General features: G+C 39.8%; 1 protein-coding gene across 1 annotated transcript; it reads left to right on the forward strand.

The window, feature by feature from the left end:
- The first annotated feature begins 1588 nt into the window (after positions 1-1588).
- On the forward strand, positions 1589-6256 carry LOC139982823 (uncharacterized). Its single transcript, XM_071995934.1, has 4 exons — positions 1589-1987; positions 2672-2826; positions 5535-5642; positions 5898-6256. Exons 1-4 carry the CDS (start codon positions 1812-1814, stop codon positions 6044-6046), a joined length of 588 nt encoding a protein of 195 aa, XP_071852035.1. The 5' UTR covers positions 1589-1811; the 3' UTR covers positions 6047-6256.
- The last annotated feature ends 6525 nt before the right edge of the window (positions 6257-12781 follow it).

Genomic DNA, 12781 nt, shown 5'->3' on the forward strand with positions numbered 1-12781 from the left:
TGGGCCATTCAGTACTATGTGGCATTCATGCATTAAGTTGACATTGGTTTCGAGTGGTACCTCGTTCGTTTGATCAGATGCATTTTTGGGCCCCCTTTAACCGGCCCCAGGGGCCACATGCAGCAGAGCGACCACGACAGACATCCACTTTTGGATATACTGGGTTTTTCCACAAATGTTCCAATACTCAGATATTGGTACCTCGTTCGTTTGATCAAAGTGCTCTGGGCTGCCGGTCTATAAGTCGTTCCCTCGTAAGCAGCTTCACTAATCAAGTGGGGATAATTTCAGTCAGTTTCCGTTGTTCATTTACTTCTATGATAATAATATGATCCCTCCCTCCCTCCCTCCCTCCCTCCCTCCCTCCCTCCCTCCCTCCCTCCCTCCCTCCCTCCCTCCCTCCCTCCCTCCCTCCCTCCCTCCCTCCCTCCCTCCCTCCCTCCCTCCCTCCCTCCCTCCCTCCCTCCCTCCCTCCCTCCCTCCCTCCCTCCCTCCCTCCCTCCCTCCCTCCCTCCCTCCCTCCCTCCCTCCCTCCCTCCCTCCCTCCCTCCCTCCCTCCCTCCCTCCCTCCCTCCCTCCCTCCCTCCCTCCCTCCCTCCCTCCCTCCCTCCCTCCCTCCCTCCCTCCCTCCCTCCCTCCCTCCCTCCCTCCCTCCCTCCCTCCCTCCCTCCCTCCCTCCCTCCTTTCATTCATTTATCTATCTATCTATCCATCCATCCATCCATCCATCTATCTATATATCTTTATTAATAATGTTTAATATAGTAGAGAATAAAAAATTTTGGTTAGAAAGCAATAAAGTTAATTTAAAACCAGTAGCATCTTTCTGTAACAGAATTTTTTATAGGGGGGCTCTAAGTCAAGCATACATTATACGTGTATGTGTGTTTGTATGGTATATGCGTATTTTTATGTATGTTTGCTTTTATGTATAATTTCTGCCCCCCCCCCCAATCTACCGTGACTATACATTGACGCCCCTGAGTAGGCGGACTGATTCCTGCGAAATGCAATGATCGAACACATGCACATCTAAGGCCACAACACCAATAGTGTTTTAGTGACCGGAATGATGGAGCTTGTAGCCTACATGCGCGCCGGTAATCGCGCATATTTTTCACAACATGACTTTTTACAAAGGGGTTCTGACTTTTCAAGGAAGCAAACTAGTATGGGTACGCGCGCGTTCATTTGTGACTTGGATAGTAGTTTCATGCAGAGACATGTTACAATGCTATCCAAAATCTTTGGTTTAATAAAGCTAGTATCCGTACGTTTGTAACAAAATATGAGGCTGGACACAATGGTGGAATGTTCCGTGTAGCTTGCCTTCTTTGTTAAGCATAACAACTATGACACGGCAAACAAAATGCACATTACGACTTCACTTTGAGTAAGATGTCAATTGTCCATAGCGCCTTGGCGCTTTGCCACGTAATAACTGGGTTATACGCATAAACTAGTCTTCTTCTTTGTTTTATCTGGTTATACGCTTTGGTGCTAAGCAGTATCTTTCCGGTTTGGCGCATGGCAATGCGTACTCATTGTGCGCGTACGCAGATATAATCAATTGCTCAACCAGAAAGCTGTAACAGCTCCAGAAGCGCGACAAACTGAGAACTCTACGTGTTTTGCCACGCTTGCGTATCAACCCCCTCGTGACGCCAGTGGTTGCGTTGTTTCACAATTTGAAAGTAACTTCTTTAGACAGATTATGTGAGCCCGGTGCAGTCCAACCAAAACAAAATGCAAATACAAATCACCAATTTATTGTTTATAATTAGCAATTTCGTTACAAAACAAATTGTACCATGCATATGATGTTAGTTGGTAATTTCATAGTAATATGCTGGTCCATTATGGTCATCGACGGATCTGATCTAAGAATGATGTCAGGCAGCAATGTTCGGTTCTTGCCTCCTGTTTCTAACTACTCAAAGGAAATTGCAAAACCAGCTGCAGGACGGAAGGTTTATTCGGGAAGGAGGTAAGTACATGGTAGTAGCCTTTATGCCTACGGTAATGTAACATGTTTACTAAGTTCGTTAAGGTCCAACTGTGTTATACGTAGCTGCACTGTGATGGACACTTCCTGTGTTTCAATGTCAAATTGGACTAGCAGTATATAAACACTGTTTCGAAAGCAACTACACAACACCAAACGGCTACAGCGCAAAAAAGCCAATTTCCTACTCTGGAAGATGGAGCACTTTCATGAATTATAGTAGGCCTAGGGCGGCCTATCTTATGGAGTGATCTTGAATGCATGCGCAATATTAGAGACGTTTCTCCTTGCTTAGCGACTTTAACTCCAAAAATAAGTTTAATATTATTCTTGCGGCATCTGATAAACTGTTGAAATTACGAAGTTGAAGGATAACAATTATTTTCAATAATAACATTTAGGCTTATGTTACTTTATAGCATGATGAAGTAGCGGCGCAACCCCAAAGTATTATTTATTAACCTAGGCCTAGCCTTGTTCCTTGTGTTTATGGGTGTACACTCAAAGTGATGCCTCGTTGTCATATCACGTTTATTATCGATTAAGGGAGCTCGTCGAAGATAAATGAGATTGCTGTGTGTTTCTTTACATCAGTGTCGTTCATCATGCATATATGTTAAATGGTACCTTAAAGTTATTTTTAAGATGTTTATTCTTATTTACAAGTTGGAAGAACACGGAAAAAGAAATGAGACAGAAAAGATGTTACTTTAAATTTGGTCGTTGGTGGGGATCCAAAAAAGACTGTGAAAAGAGGATGGCAGAACGAAAACCTCCGACGAAACTATCTTGGAATGTAACTAATGAAGTTTTAAATCATGGTAATTGTCCAACTATAACATCCTCAGAGCTTGAAAAAATATCTGACATAAATCGCTTTTATTGCTGCTGACGAAGTGAGCTGTTGTATTATTGATATCAGGTGCGTATCCAGGGGGGGGGGGCGTTGGGGGCGCGCGCCCCCCGGGTAAGAAAAAGAGGAGAGAAAAAAAAGAGAAGAAAAAAAGGAAAAAAGAGGGGAAAAAAGAGGAGGAAGGAGAGGAAGGAAGGGAAAAGAAAAAGAAGAAAGAAGAAAGAGAGAAAAAGGAGAAAAGGAGGGAGCAAAAGAAAAACGCGAAGACACCGGGAAGAGAAAGAGGAACAGTGACATCATTACAGCGCTGAAGGGTAGCCAGTGACGGATCAATGATTTCGTAAAAGTGTGACTTACCAAACCCCTTACACCGACAACTCCATTTTTTGACGTTTCCATTTTCCTCTCTCACTAATGATCTATATATATATACTATATATGGTCTATCATAACGCGTGTGTAGAATTGTGCTATGAAACCAACTGTGGCTGGTCTCGAACTCTACCGTGTAGTCGGGGAACATGACGCATTTTTGGATTGGGGCGACTGCCAGCCCCCCCCCCCCATTCAGCATTTTTTTTAAATGATATCGCTAAGTAATTTCAAAATGGAAAGTGCTTAGAGGCAACTTACAAGGCCTGGGAAGTGTCATTTCCAGCGATCTGGGAGACATTTTCGGCCAAAATTTTCTTGTACGCTTCACGCCAACCTATGGTGGCGCTACGCTTAGATAATTTGCCTACAGGCTTTGCCCCTCCCTTGGCAAATTCCTCGCTACGCGACTGTTCGAAATTGTAACGCAAACAGCAGATATCACATCATATTAGTGAGCATGAAAATGGCGTTCCTGGATGAAAAGCCTCAAAGTTGTCCGACTTGCCTGAAAAAATAACCAACAGTTTTCGCGCGCTTCGCGCGCGTTCAACCTGTTCATGTTATTAAACCTATAAGCAAGCATCGTTTATTAAATCGCATGCCATCGTGTACCGTACGGTCCGTTAAAATTGCGCAGTATACCGCGGGATGCTAATGTAAACAACGACATGTCTCATGTAGATGTATAAAAAGCATGGAGGTCCAATTATGTCAAAACTCTCTTTTACATTAGTAATGGCGAATTAGGGGCTGCACCCCCGCCGCGCAGTGGCGGAGCGTCCATACGGTCAGGGGGCGGATGCCCCCCCCCCTGACGGACTCAAATGGACTGCTGGCGCCTTTTTCAGCTCTTTACCACTTTTTACTTGTTCGTGATTATTGACTTTTTTATTGCGCTCTCATCTACTTATTGACATTTGTCACATTTTGTTGGTGTAATTTGGCGATGACACCTTATTCTTCGTCTATCTGCAAATTAGCCAGGCCCGGAAAGGGTCATTTCCGGCGATCTAGGGAGTATCTTGACCCCAAAATTTTCTGTACGCTACGCGCCAACCAGTGGTGGCGCTCCGCTTAGATAGTGTCGAAAGCGCCCCTACAGACCATTCTCGCCACTCCTGACCAATACCCCTAGCTCCGCCACTGCCACCGCGCCTCCTACGCCTATGTGTGTAGTGTTCGCTTTCGGAAATATCTGCTATTTTTTCATTTCCTTCAACCAAGTTTTATAATAGCCGTTATAAGAGGTTTTAATATTTCTACATCAATAAATTAACTGCGTCTGAATTTTAGAAAATTTCTGACCAACATTCTGCATCACACTTCCCTCTACTCGTGCAATTTTGACCGGTCTGTTAGGGGTTGAAAGAAGTTTTTCTATATTGGTTGTCCAACATTATGGGTATGTTTTGAAGTGAGTTTATTCACGAGAAATGTGAATTTTCAAATTCTGAACAAATATGGGGCTTATAAAACCTTGAAAAGTGGGGTTGACGGGTATTGTGGGCCGCGACGTAGAATCACCTACAAAAGCAAAGACCCACAGGAGATGCGATCAGGTCGAACATGATGTGTGCAGGGTTGACAATCTTCAAAAAAGTTATGGATGGAAAAAAAAACTATTAGGAAATACTTGGTTCTCAGGCAAAAAGTGTACATCTGGTTGGTCATTTCAAGCCCGAGAAGTGCCGTTTCCGGTGATCTGGGGGGTTTCAAAACAAGAAATTTTCTTGTACGCTGCGCGCCAACCGATGGTGGCGCTCCGCTTAGATAGTAATTCGCGCCCCCCCGGGTTTGAAAATCCTGGATACGCGCCTGGATATTACATTACAAATAGAGATATAGGCCTCTACTAATTCAATGTAACAATTATATGTTTGTCTGAGATAATACATCAACTAAAGTTTTGTTATTTAACTGGCCATGGGATCCTTTGCAACGATTTTTATGCATTTTGAATATGGCAGAGTACACGTGGTATTTTTCTATGCTATTTCACTACGGATTATCGGTAAGCTATAAACTGCGTTACTCGAAAAAGTGCTTGGTCTAAGTGCCAGCTCTGTGAACAATTTGAACGAAAGAATCCACGACTATTGCATGTAACAATAAGTCCTGACTTGTCTGCATATATTAGGTGTGATTACACAATTATTTTACAAATATAAGTATCGCACGGTAATAGAACAAACACTAGAGCTTACATGATTCTCAATATCACTCAATAGCTTCTTATATGATGTGACGCAATTTGATAGAACAATCAACCGTAGGTATAACCTGTATCTTTTTTTCTTGTAGAACATATTGTTCCTTCATCTGTACATCTTTCGGCCCGAAAGACTCCCAGGTCGCAGGGTCTGCTTCAACTACTGAAATCGAAACAGGAACTTCTTGATCTTGTGACAGGTATAATAATATGTTTGATCTCACCATGAATCATATAACCTAGCACGATGCCTCTTCATTGATCTAAAAAATGTGCTAACTTATTACGTTTGGATGTTTCCAGCAGATGATCAGAGTAAATGAAGTATAGACTGGGAGAATTGTCTTTGTCTTTAGATTTTAACCGTCTACAGCGTGTTTTTTTCTCTCCGTATAAAGTTTATAATATGTGATTGCTTGTTCCACTGATACTAACTCTTTCATCTTTCATCTTAGATATGAAATCTAAAAGACGAAAACCTACGGGCAACGTGAAGCCTTATCCTGGCACTAAGAAACGTCATCAGAGAAAAAAGAAGAACACGTGGAAGAAAAAGCCTTCATTAAACTCATGGAGGAAATACAAGTCAAACATCCCAGATTAGACCTATATATATTAATCTCATTAAGACATGCTTCACTGAATGTTGTCTCATATCTGTCGTGCACGATCCAGTGCGGTTTGATACACATTTATCGCGAACAAAAATCATTCGTAATTAACCTTCAAATTGTTGTTAATTGAACTGTTCTCGCAATTTGATTAAAAACATATTTGAACTGAAGTATTATGGAGAAGAATGATGGTGTTTTCCAGGGAAATGATTTTTTTCCTATTCTCTACATATTTCTTTAATATTGCTTTACATAATTTTACATGCTGACACATTTCATCTCTTGCTGGAAGAACGATGCATCCATCTTCTTGTATACTCTGTGACAGAAACTTCGTAAATATATTATAAATTTTCTCAACTTTCATTGGTCTATTCTTCATTTTAAGTTTTCCTCTTCTTTGTTGTACACACACGCACACACATACATACACACACACACACATATATATATATATATATATATATATATATATATATTGGGATATTTCAAAATTCCAGGACATTTTGTCGAATTGGAGAAATTTTCGGGGACACTTGTTCATCCGGGGACGGCACATTGGAATCGCCGCCTGTCCCCGAAAAATGTCATGTTAAAGATACTTTCAGCTGTAACGTGGGCAAATGTTATTTCGATGCTCACTTTGATATTCATATTTGGCGTTATTCATGTTGCAGGTATTCGTACTTACATTAGGTGTTTGTTGCTGTAATTAATATTTCATGGATTTATGGTTCATGATAGTTAAATAGAATGCTATTTCAGATTGGATAATGGGGTATTCCATTGCATAGCAAATAGTCTGTGGTGATCACATGACAAATGTTTAAGGGCGGTATTTGATGTGATACACTTTTCTTTCATTCTACATGCATTAGTTCATGGGTTTGAACCAGTGTTTTAATCTTGTGAGTTAAGATGTACTCCTACCCAAGATGCAGTGATCGGTTAAATATCGACGATTCAGTGATTGATAATTATGAATGGTTATGGGATGGTCATTTTGGATAATTATTTCATATATTAGTTGTTAACCCCTTGTAAATGGATATAGAGGTGTTAATCTAGTGCCCGTGCATTTTGGTATTTCCAATAATTTTACTCAGACTCATGTTTTGGGGTGCAGGGACAAATAACTAAAGTTATGCACCTGACCAAGTCTTCTGACTGTGTGACATAAACATGTATCTGTGCTCAGGTATTTATTACAAGCACTAAGGTTATATTGTTGTACATTTTTCTAATCCTGCTCTCATGTATATTTATTTTACATAATTCAGAGGTTGTTGTTTCTTGGTTAATAAATTGACAGTTACTCTAGTCTCTCGTGTCGCCCTTGTTGCTGTAACCGATTCTAATCGACAGACTTACTTATCTTGTCCTCGTCCTTCCTCGGTTCACGTCCTTTTACATATATTTCCAGCATTTGAAATATTGCTGTATTTGGATACATTGCTGAGAAATACCTAGAGTTTATTTCTGCTTAAAACATTATTGCTCGGGTATTATGTATTAGTTTAGCATGATAGTTTAGGTATTAGGTATTTGTTTAATATTATTGCTCAAGTATTATGAATTAGTTTGGTATTATTGCTCAGATATTATGTATTAGTTGAGTATTATTGCTCAGGTAGTATGTATTAGTTAAGTATTATTGCTCAGGTATTATGCATTAGTTTAGTATTATTGCTCAGGTATTATGCATTAGTTTAGAATTATAGCTGATGTAATATGAGGTTAGCCCAAATCTGCAGGTGATTTTAAAATTACTTTACGCATATTTAACAGACTTTGAAATATATTCCAAAGAACTTTGAGAGAAGATTCCTCATCTTACATTGTTCTTGAAATCCGTATGAGGCAGCATATCGTTAGCCAAGAGGCTCTGTCACTTTTCGATACCATGCACTCCCATTCAATAACAGTGCACTTTATCGGAAACATCCTCCTATATCCCAGCTCTCGTAATAATATCATCAGAGGTTTTTTTTTTAAATTAAATCCATTGACTTGTACTTGTAAATTCTTGAAAAAGTCCCTGCTGTTTTGGGCCACTGTATAGCATAAACAAAACTTATGATATATGGCATCTGTCCGGACGTTTCTAAATTTGAACGCTGTTTACAGATCTCCAAGGATTTTGTATAGCGTTGTAACATATCTTAGCTAAGCGCTACTTTATAAAAATATGATTTAAAAGATCTCGTCATCAAAACCTTCGAAAATAATCAGGATATGCACAGGTTCTTTGCCCAGAAGTGTCTGTCAGAGATTCCTTAAAGGAATTCTCAGGGATTTCAGAGACTTTAGCTGCTTGTCAAGTTTCCCGGAGTTAGGAAGGGCCCAGAGCCATTTGTCTATGTACGGCTATGAACGGGCCAGAGCCGTTTGTCTATGTACGGCTGTGAAAGGACCCAGAGCCGTTTGTCTTTGTATGGCTCTGAAATGACCCAGAGCCGTTTGTCTATGTATGGCTGTGAAAGGACCCAGAGCGGTTTGTTTATGTATGGCTGTGAAAGGACCCAGAGCGGTTTGTTTATGTATGGCTCTGAAATGACCCAGAGCCGTTTGTCTGTGTACGGCTGTGAAAGGACCCAGGGCCGTTTGTCTATGTACGGCTGTGAAAGGACCCAGAGCCGTCTGTCTGTGTACGGCTGTGAAAGGACCCAAAGCCGTTTGTCTTTGAACGGCTGTGAAATGACCCAGAGCCGTTTGTCTATGTATGGCTATAAAAGGATCCAGAGCCGTTTGTCTGTGTACGGCTACGGAAGGACCGATTAAACAGCGACCTCTGTTAATTTGGGGTGTGACTCGAGAGCCCAATTACTTCATATGATCCTCACCGCCTCACGCGAGCGGAAGTAGCGTCTAAAGTAGTACGGCAGTTCACGGAAATTAAAACATAGGAGCCATATCACACCTGCTGATAACAGTACGCTTTGCATGCTATTTGAAGATCACTCGCGCCATCTTGATACACCCAAATCAATGACTTGCGCGAAGGGTGCGTTATAGTAACGACGTTTCGAGACAAAAATTATCGGGAAAATATCTTTCCTTTTCACATAAAAAAGACTTGATGGACTACATTAGATTAAATTTTGTGTTAAAAACATACTGTTTAAAAGAATGACATCTCTCAAGTATGCAGCAGCTGCTTACAAACTGTTCTTTTTGATTAAAAAAAAAACATCCTAACAGGTTCACAAATGATGTACAATATAACGTTTGGCCCTTAACTAGATAGATAGGGCACAAAGCCTAACCGCAGTCTCTATCGTTCATTATATTAATTTTGTTGAGACCGAAATGTTGGGGAGATGGCTTTACAGTAATGTGTGAGCCCCTGGGAGCAGGTACTCCGAGTTGGCGGGGCATTGACAAATCATGGAGGGGCAACAAAAACTTAAAAGTATAGGCACAATACTGAGGTGCTGTTACTTGTGAAGCTTGTTCATATGATGGTGGGACAACTTAGTGGGTGGGGTAGGAGAACACTATTCTGAACGTAGAGGTCATGCCCCCTGGGCCCAACTTGGTAACCAGACTGCTGGGGAGAAATTCATACCCAAATGGAGTCATATAGCCACCGTACAAAAATGCTCATAAATGACTGATTTTACACTTCAAGTCATGTTGAGGTAAAACATTTTTTTTGAAAATGTTTATGACAATTTAAGTCTACAAAAGCTGAAACTCATTGAAAGATCTTCGAAAACTTGTTGCATTTTTTGAACTGAGTGGTACCTCACTGAGTAATGAAACAACCAAGATGCCATCAATTGCTATATATAAGTTGACGATGCAGGTGCTTGGAAAATAAGTCAACACGCAAAACGCATAACTTCCCAAACTTTATATCACGTCTATTTTCAGTGGATGTATCAGATTGTCCAAGTGGAAACGGGTACAGTATATAAACATACTTGCAAAATTAAACTCAACATGGTAAAAGCAATATAAAACCTCTCCAAATATATCAAACTACCCCCCCCCCCCAACACAATATAAAATGGTTATATGCTTTGTAAGATAACTCTCTTAACATTTGATTGACATACTGTTATTAAATTTATTAAAGCTAACATGGAACGATGCACCATCACCGCATAGCATTTTTAGATGTCTGACACAGTACACAGTGTCTACTTACAAGTAATAACTTGTATAGTATTATATCGTTTTCATGTTGTAAGTGTATCCATATGTAACTCTCAAAATGCCTTCGGTGATGCATAGTGACTCACATGTGCATACTTTGTTGTCAAGAAATGCAATTTATCACTACATAGGCCGTACCTATGAAATTGTCGTTCTGCCAAAAACGATAAAGGTATTTTTAGATTTATTGAAATAAACAGTGATAAAAGTTTGAAATAAATATGGAGGTCAATAGACTGTGAATACTTAAAATGCAGAGCTGCCTTTATGGTGTATTTGAACCCGAATGCAAACTTGTATTGAGGTTTAGTGGATGACTTTATCGTAACAGGGTATATGAACCAATGTAATCCTTATAAGATATCTTATAAAGTTTGTTTGTATGAGTTCTGCAGATACTGTTGACCCCTTGATGAATTTTGAGCCCCTTGTTCGTCCCGACAAAGTTCCCGATATCGTCGTATTCCGGGAATTTTCCTTCAAAGTGGAAACATTATCAGGAACTTATTTGATTATTACTAGGGATAAATATGCCCCCATTGCAAAAACAAAGAATCAACAGTATAGGCCCCTCGTAGTTTTCATTCATTTAATGATAGAACGAAGCATAAGATAGTATTCCTCTGCTAAATCTGCTAAAATGTTGTGGATATCACGTTTCAATTATGGTAACCCAAATTGCTCACGAAATTTGCACCCATGCAATAATAGAACGACCTGCAACTTGTTTACAATCGATGTATCACAGCGAAATATTCAAGAGCTTAACTCGGAATGGGCTCCAACATTATAGGCTATTATCATATGTAGTATTCTATACACAAACTGTTAAAAACTTCAAATTGCAAATCTGCCTAGTAGTCCTTTTACAGAGAATGACATCGAACTACAAAAGCAAGCCTGAATAACAAGTATGTGTATATTAGATCCTCCTGCAAGCAGGAACTCGCGAGTAAACATATTGTAACGTTGACCTCGGTCCACTGCATACAAGCACAGTCAACCAAAATGATGAAGAGAACTTTCTGTGTTGTTTCTTGAAAATCACTTTATTTCTCAAATTTTTACAAATGATTATTCTTAATTGGTGAGTCGAAGAACAGCAAGACGGATTTACAGTGTGTCAGTGTATAAAACGGTTTCAAACTTGAGTAATTGCTCAAGAGTAACACTGAGCCTGGAAACTAGCAATGACCTATGATGAGCATGTAATAATAACGTATACCTGAGTAAATACATTCACTGGTATCTGAGAAAGTGTCTCACCGGCACAGCTACTCGCGAGTAAGTAGAGTATACTAGATAACAATAAGCAGTGTTCTCCCCAGTTCATATACCACAGTTGCTCTTGAGAAAGTATCCTATGAGCAGGTTTCTAGTATGCAGCTAAACATTGAGAAGACAACTGAGCAAACGTCTCAGGAGTAGATTTCTCATAAGTGAGAAATCATAATTTGAGTAGTTATCTCATGAGTAGGTAAACGATGAGAAAATATATTTGAGTCGTTATCTCACGAGTAGATGACCAGTGAGTAGATTTCTCATGAGTAGGTAAACGATGAGAAAATATATTTGAGTAGTTATCTCACGAGTAGATGACCGGTGAGTAGATTTCTCATGAGTAGGTGACCAGTGAGTAGATTTCTCATGAGTAGGTAAACGATGAGAAAATATATTTGAGTAGTTATCTCACGAGTAGATGACCAGTGAGTAGATTTCTCATGAGTAGGTAAACGATGAGAAAATATATTTGAGTATATGGCTGGCTAACTATTGAAAAGGTATTTGGCGAGTAAATCAATCGCCAGAGAGACGTCCTTTCACGTGGTACATAATGTAAGGAATTTGATTAAAAGTATTCCAAGTTCGCTAGATCGTAAATTAACAGTCTTTCCCAAAATCTAACAGACAAATAACTACCAAATCATGGCTAACGATCGCTTTAAAATTGACAACCAACATGTATCATCATGAACTTGTTTACTATATACCCCACTTGCGTTCAATGGCTACGTGACTCTCAGTGGCCTATAACACAATAACGGGTCAACATATCGTTCCTTATTTTCTTAATTAACACTTTGGTCCCTACATATATTCTGACCCAAATTACTTGATACAGAAATAATTACTAATAACACATTTCTTAGCTCGCTACGTTACGACAAAGCGCTGCCTCGAACACAGTACCTAACGTTGCAGTATATCAACCAGCCTATCGAACCTAGCCCTTCGTTAAATTCTTGAACTAAGTTTACTCTGAATAACACAACCGTTTCGTGTCCTAAACTAATTTACGGATCATTGCAACAATTTGTAAGCAATAGGTCATTAATTTTACAGCTAAACGTGTCCCTGTTCAAGTAATTAAACTTATATAAGGCCAAATTTACCCACAATTCCGACAACTTACATGTATACGTCTAAACCGCTTGCGTTCTTTCGTTCGACTCCCTAACACATGTGTAAAATCAATACAGGTATGTACGGTAATTTTCCATGGAATTTCCAACGTTATAACAATACACAGGAAGCAACGGGTGATGCAATCAGCTGTTCAGTGA

This window comes from Apostichopus japonicus, chromosome 16, assembly GCF_037975245.1.
Source record: "Apostichopus japonicus isolate 1M-3 chromosome 16, ASM3797524v1, whole genome shotgun sequence".
NCBI classification, from domain to species: domain Eukaryota; kingdom Metazoa; phylum Echinodermata; class Holothuroidea; order Aspidochirotida; family Stichopodidae; genus Apostichopus; species Apostichopus japonicus.

Bases quoted from the DNA above. Each gene is read 5' to 3' on its own strand.
- LOC139982823 (XM_071995934.1), top strand. From the start codon at position 1,812: ATGCATATGATGTTAGTTGGTAATTTCATAGTAATATGCTGGTCCATT. The intron at 1,988-2,671 runs GTAAGTACATGG...CTTATTTACAAG, and splicing joins AAGGTTTATTCGGGAAGGAG to TTGGAAGAACACGGAAAAAG. The intron at 2,827-5,534 runs GTAATTGTCCAA...TTTTTCTTGTAG, and splicing joins TAATGAAGTTTTAAATCATG to AACATATTGTTCCTTCATCT.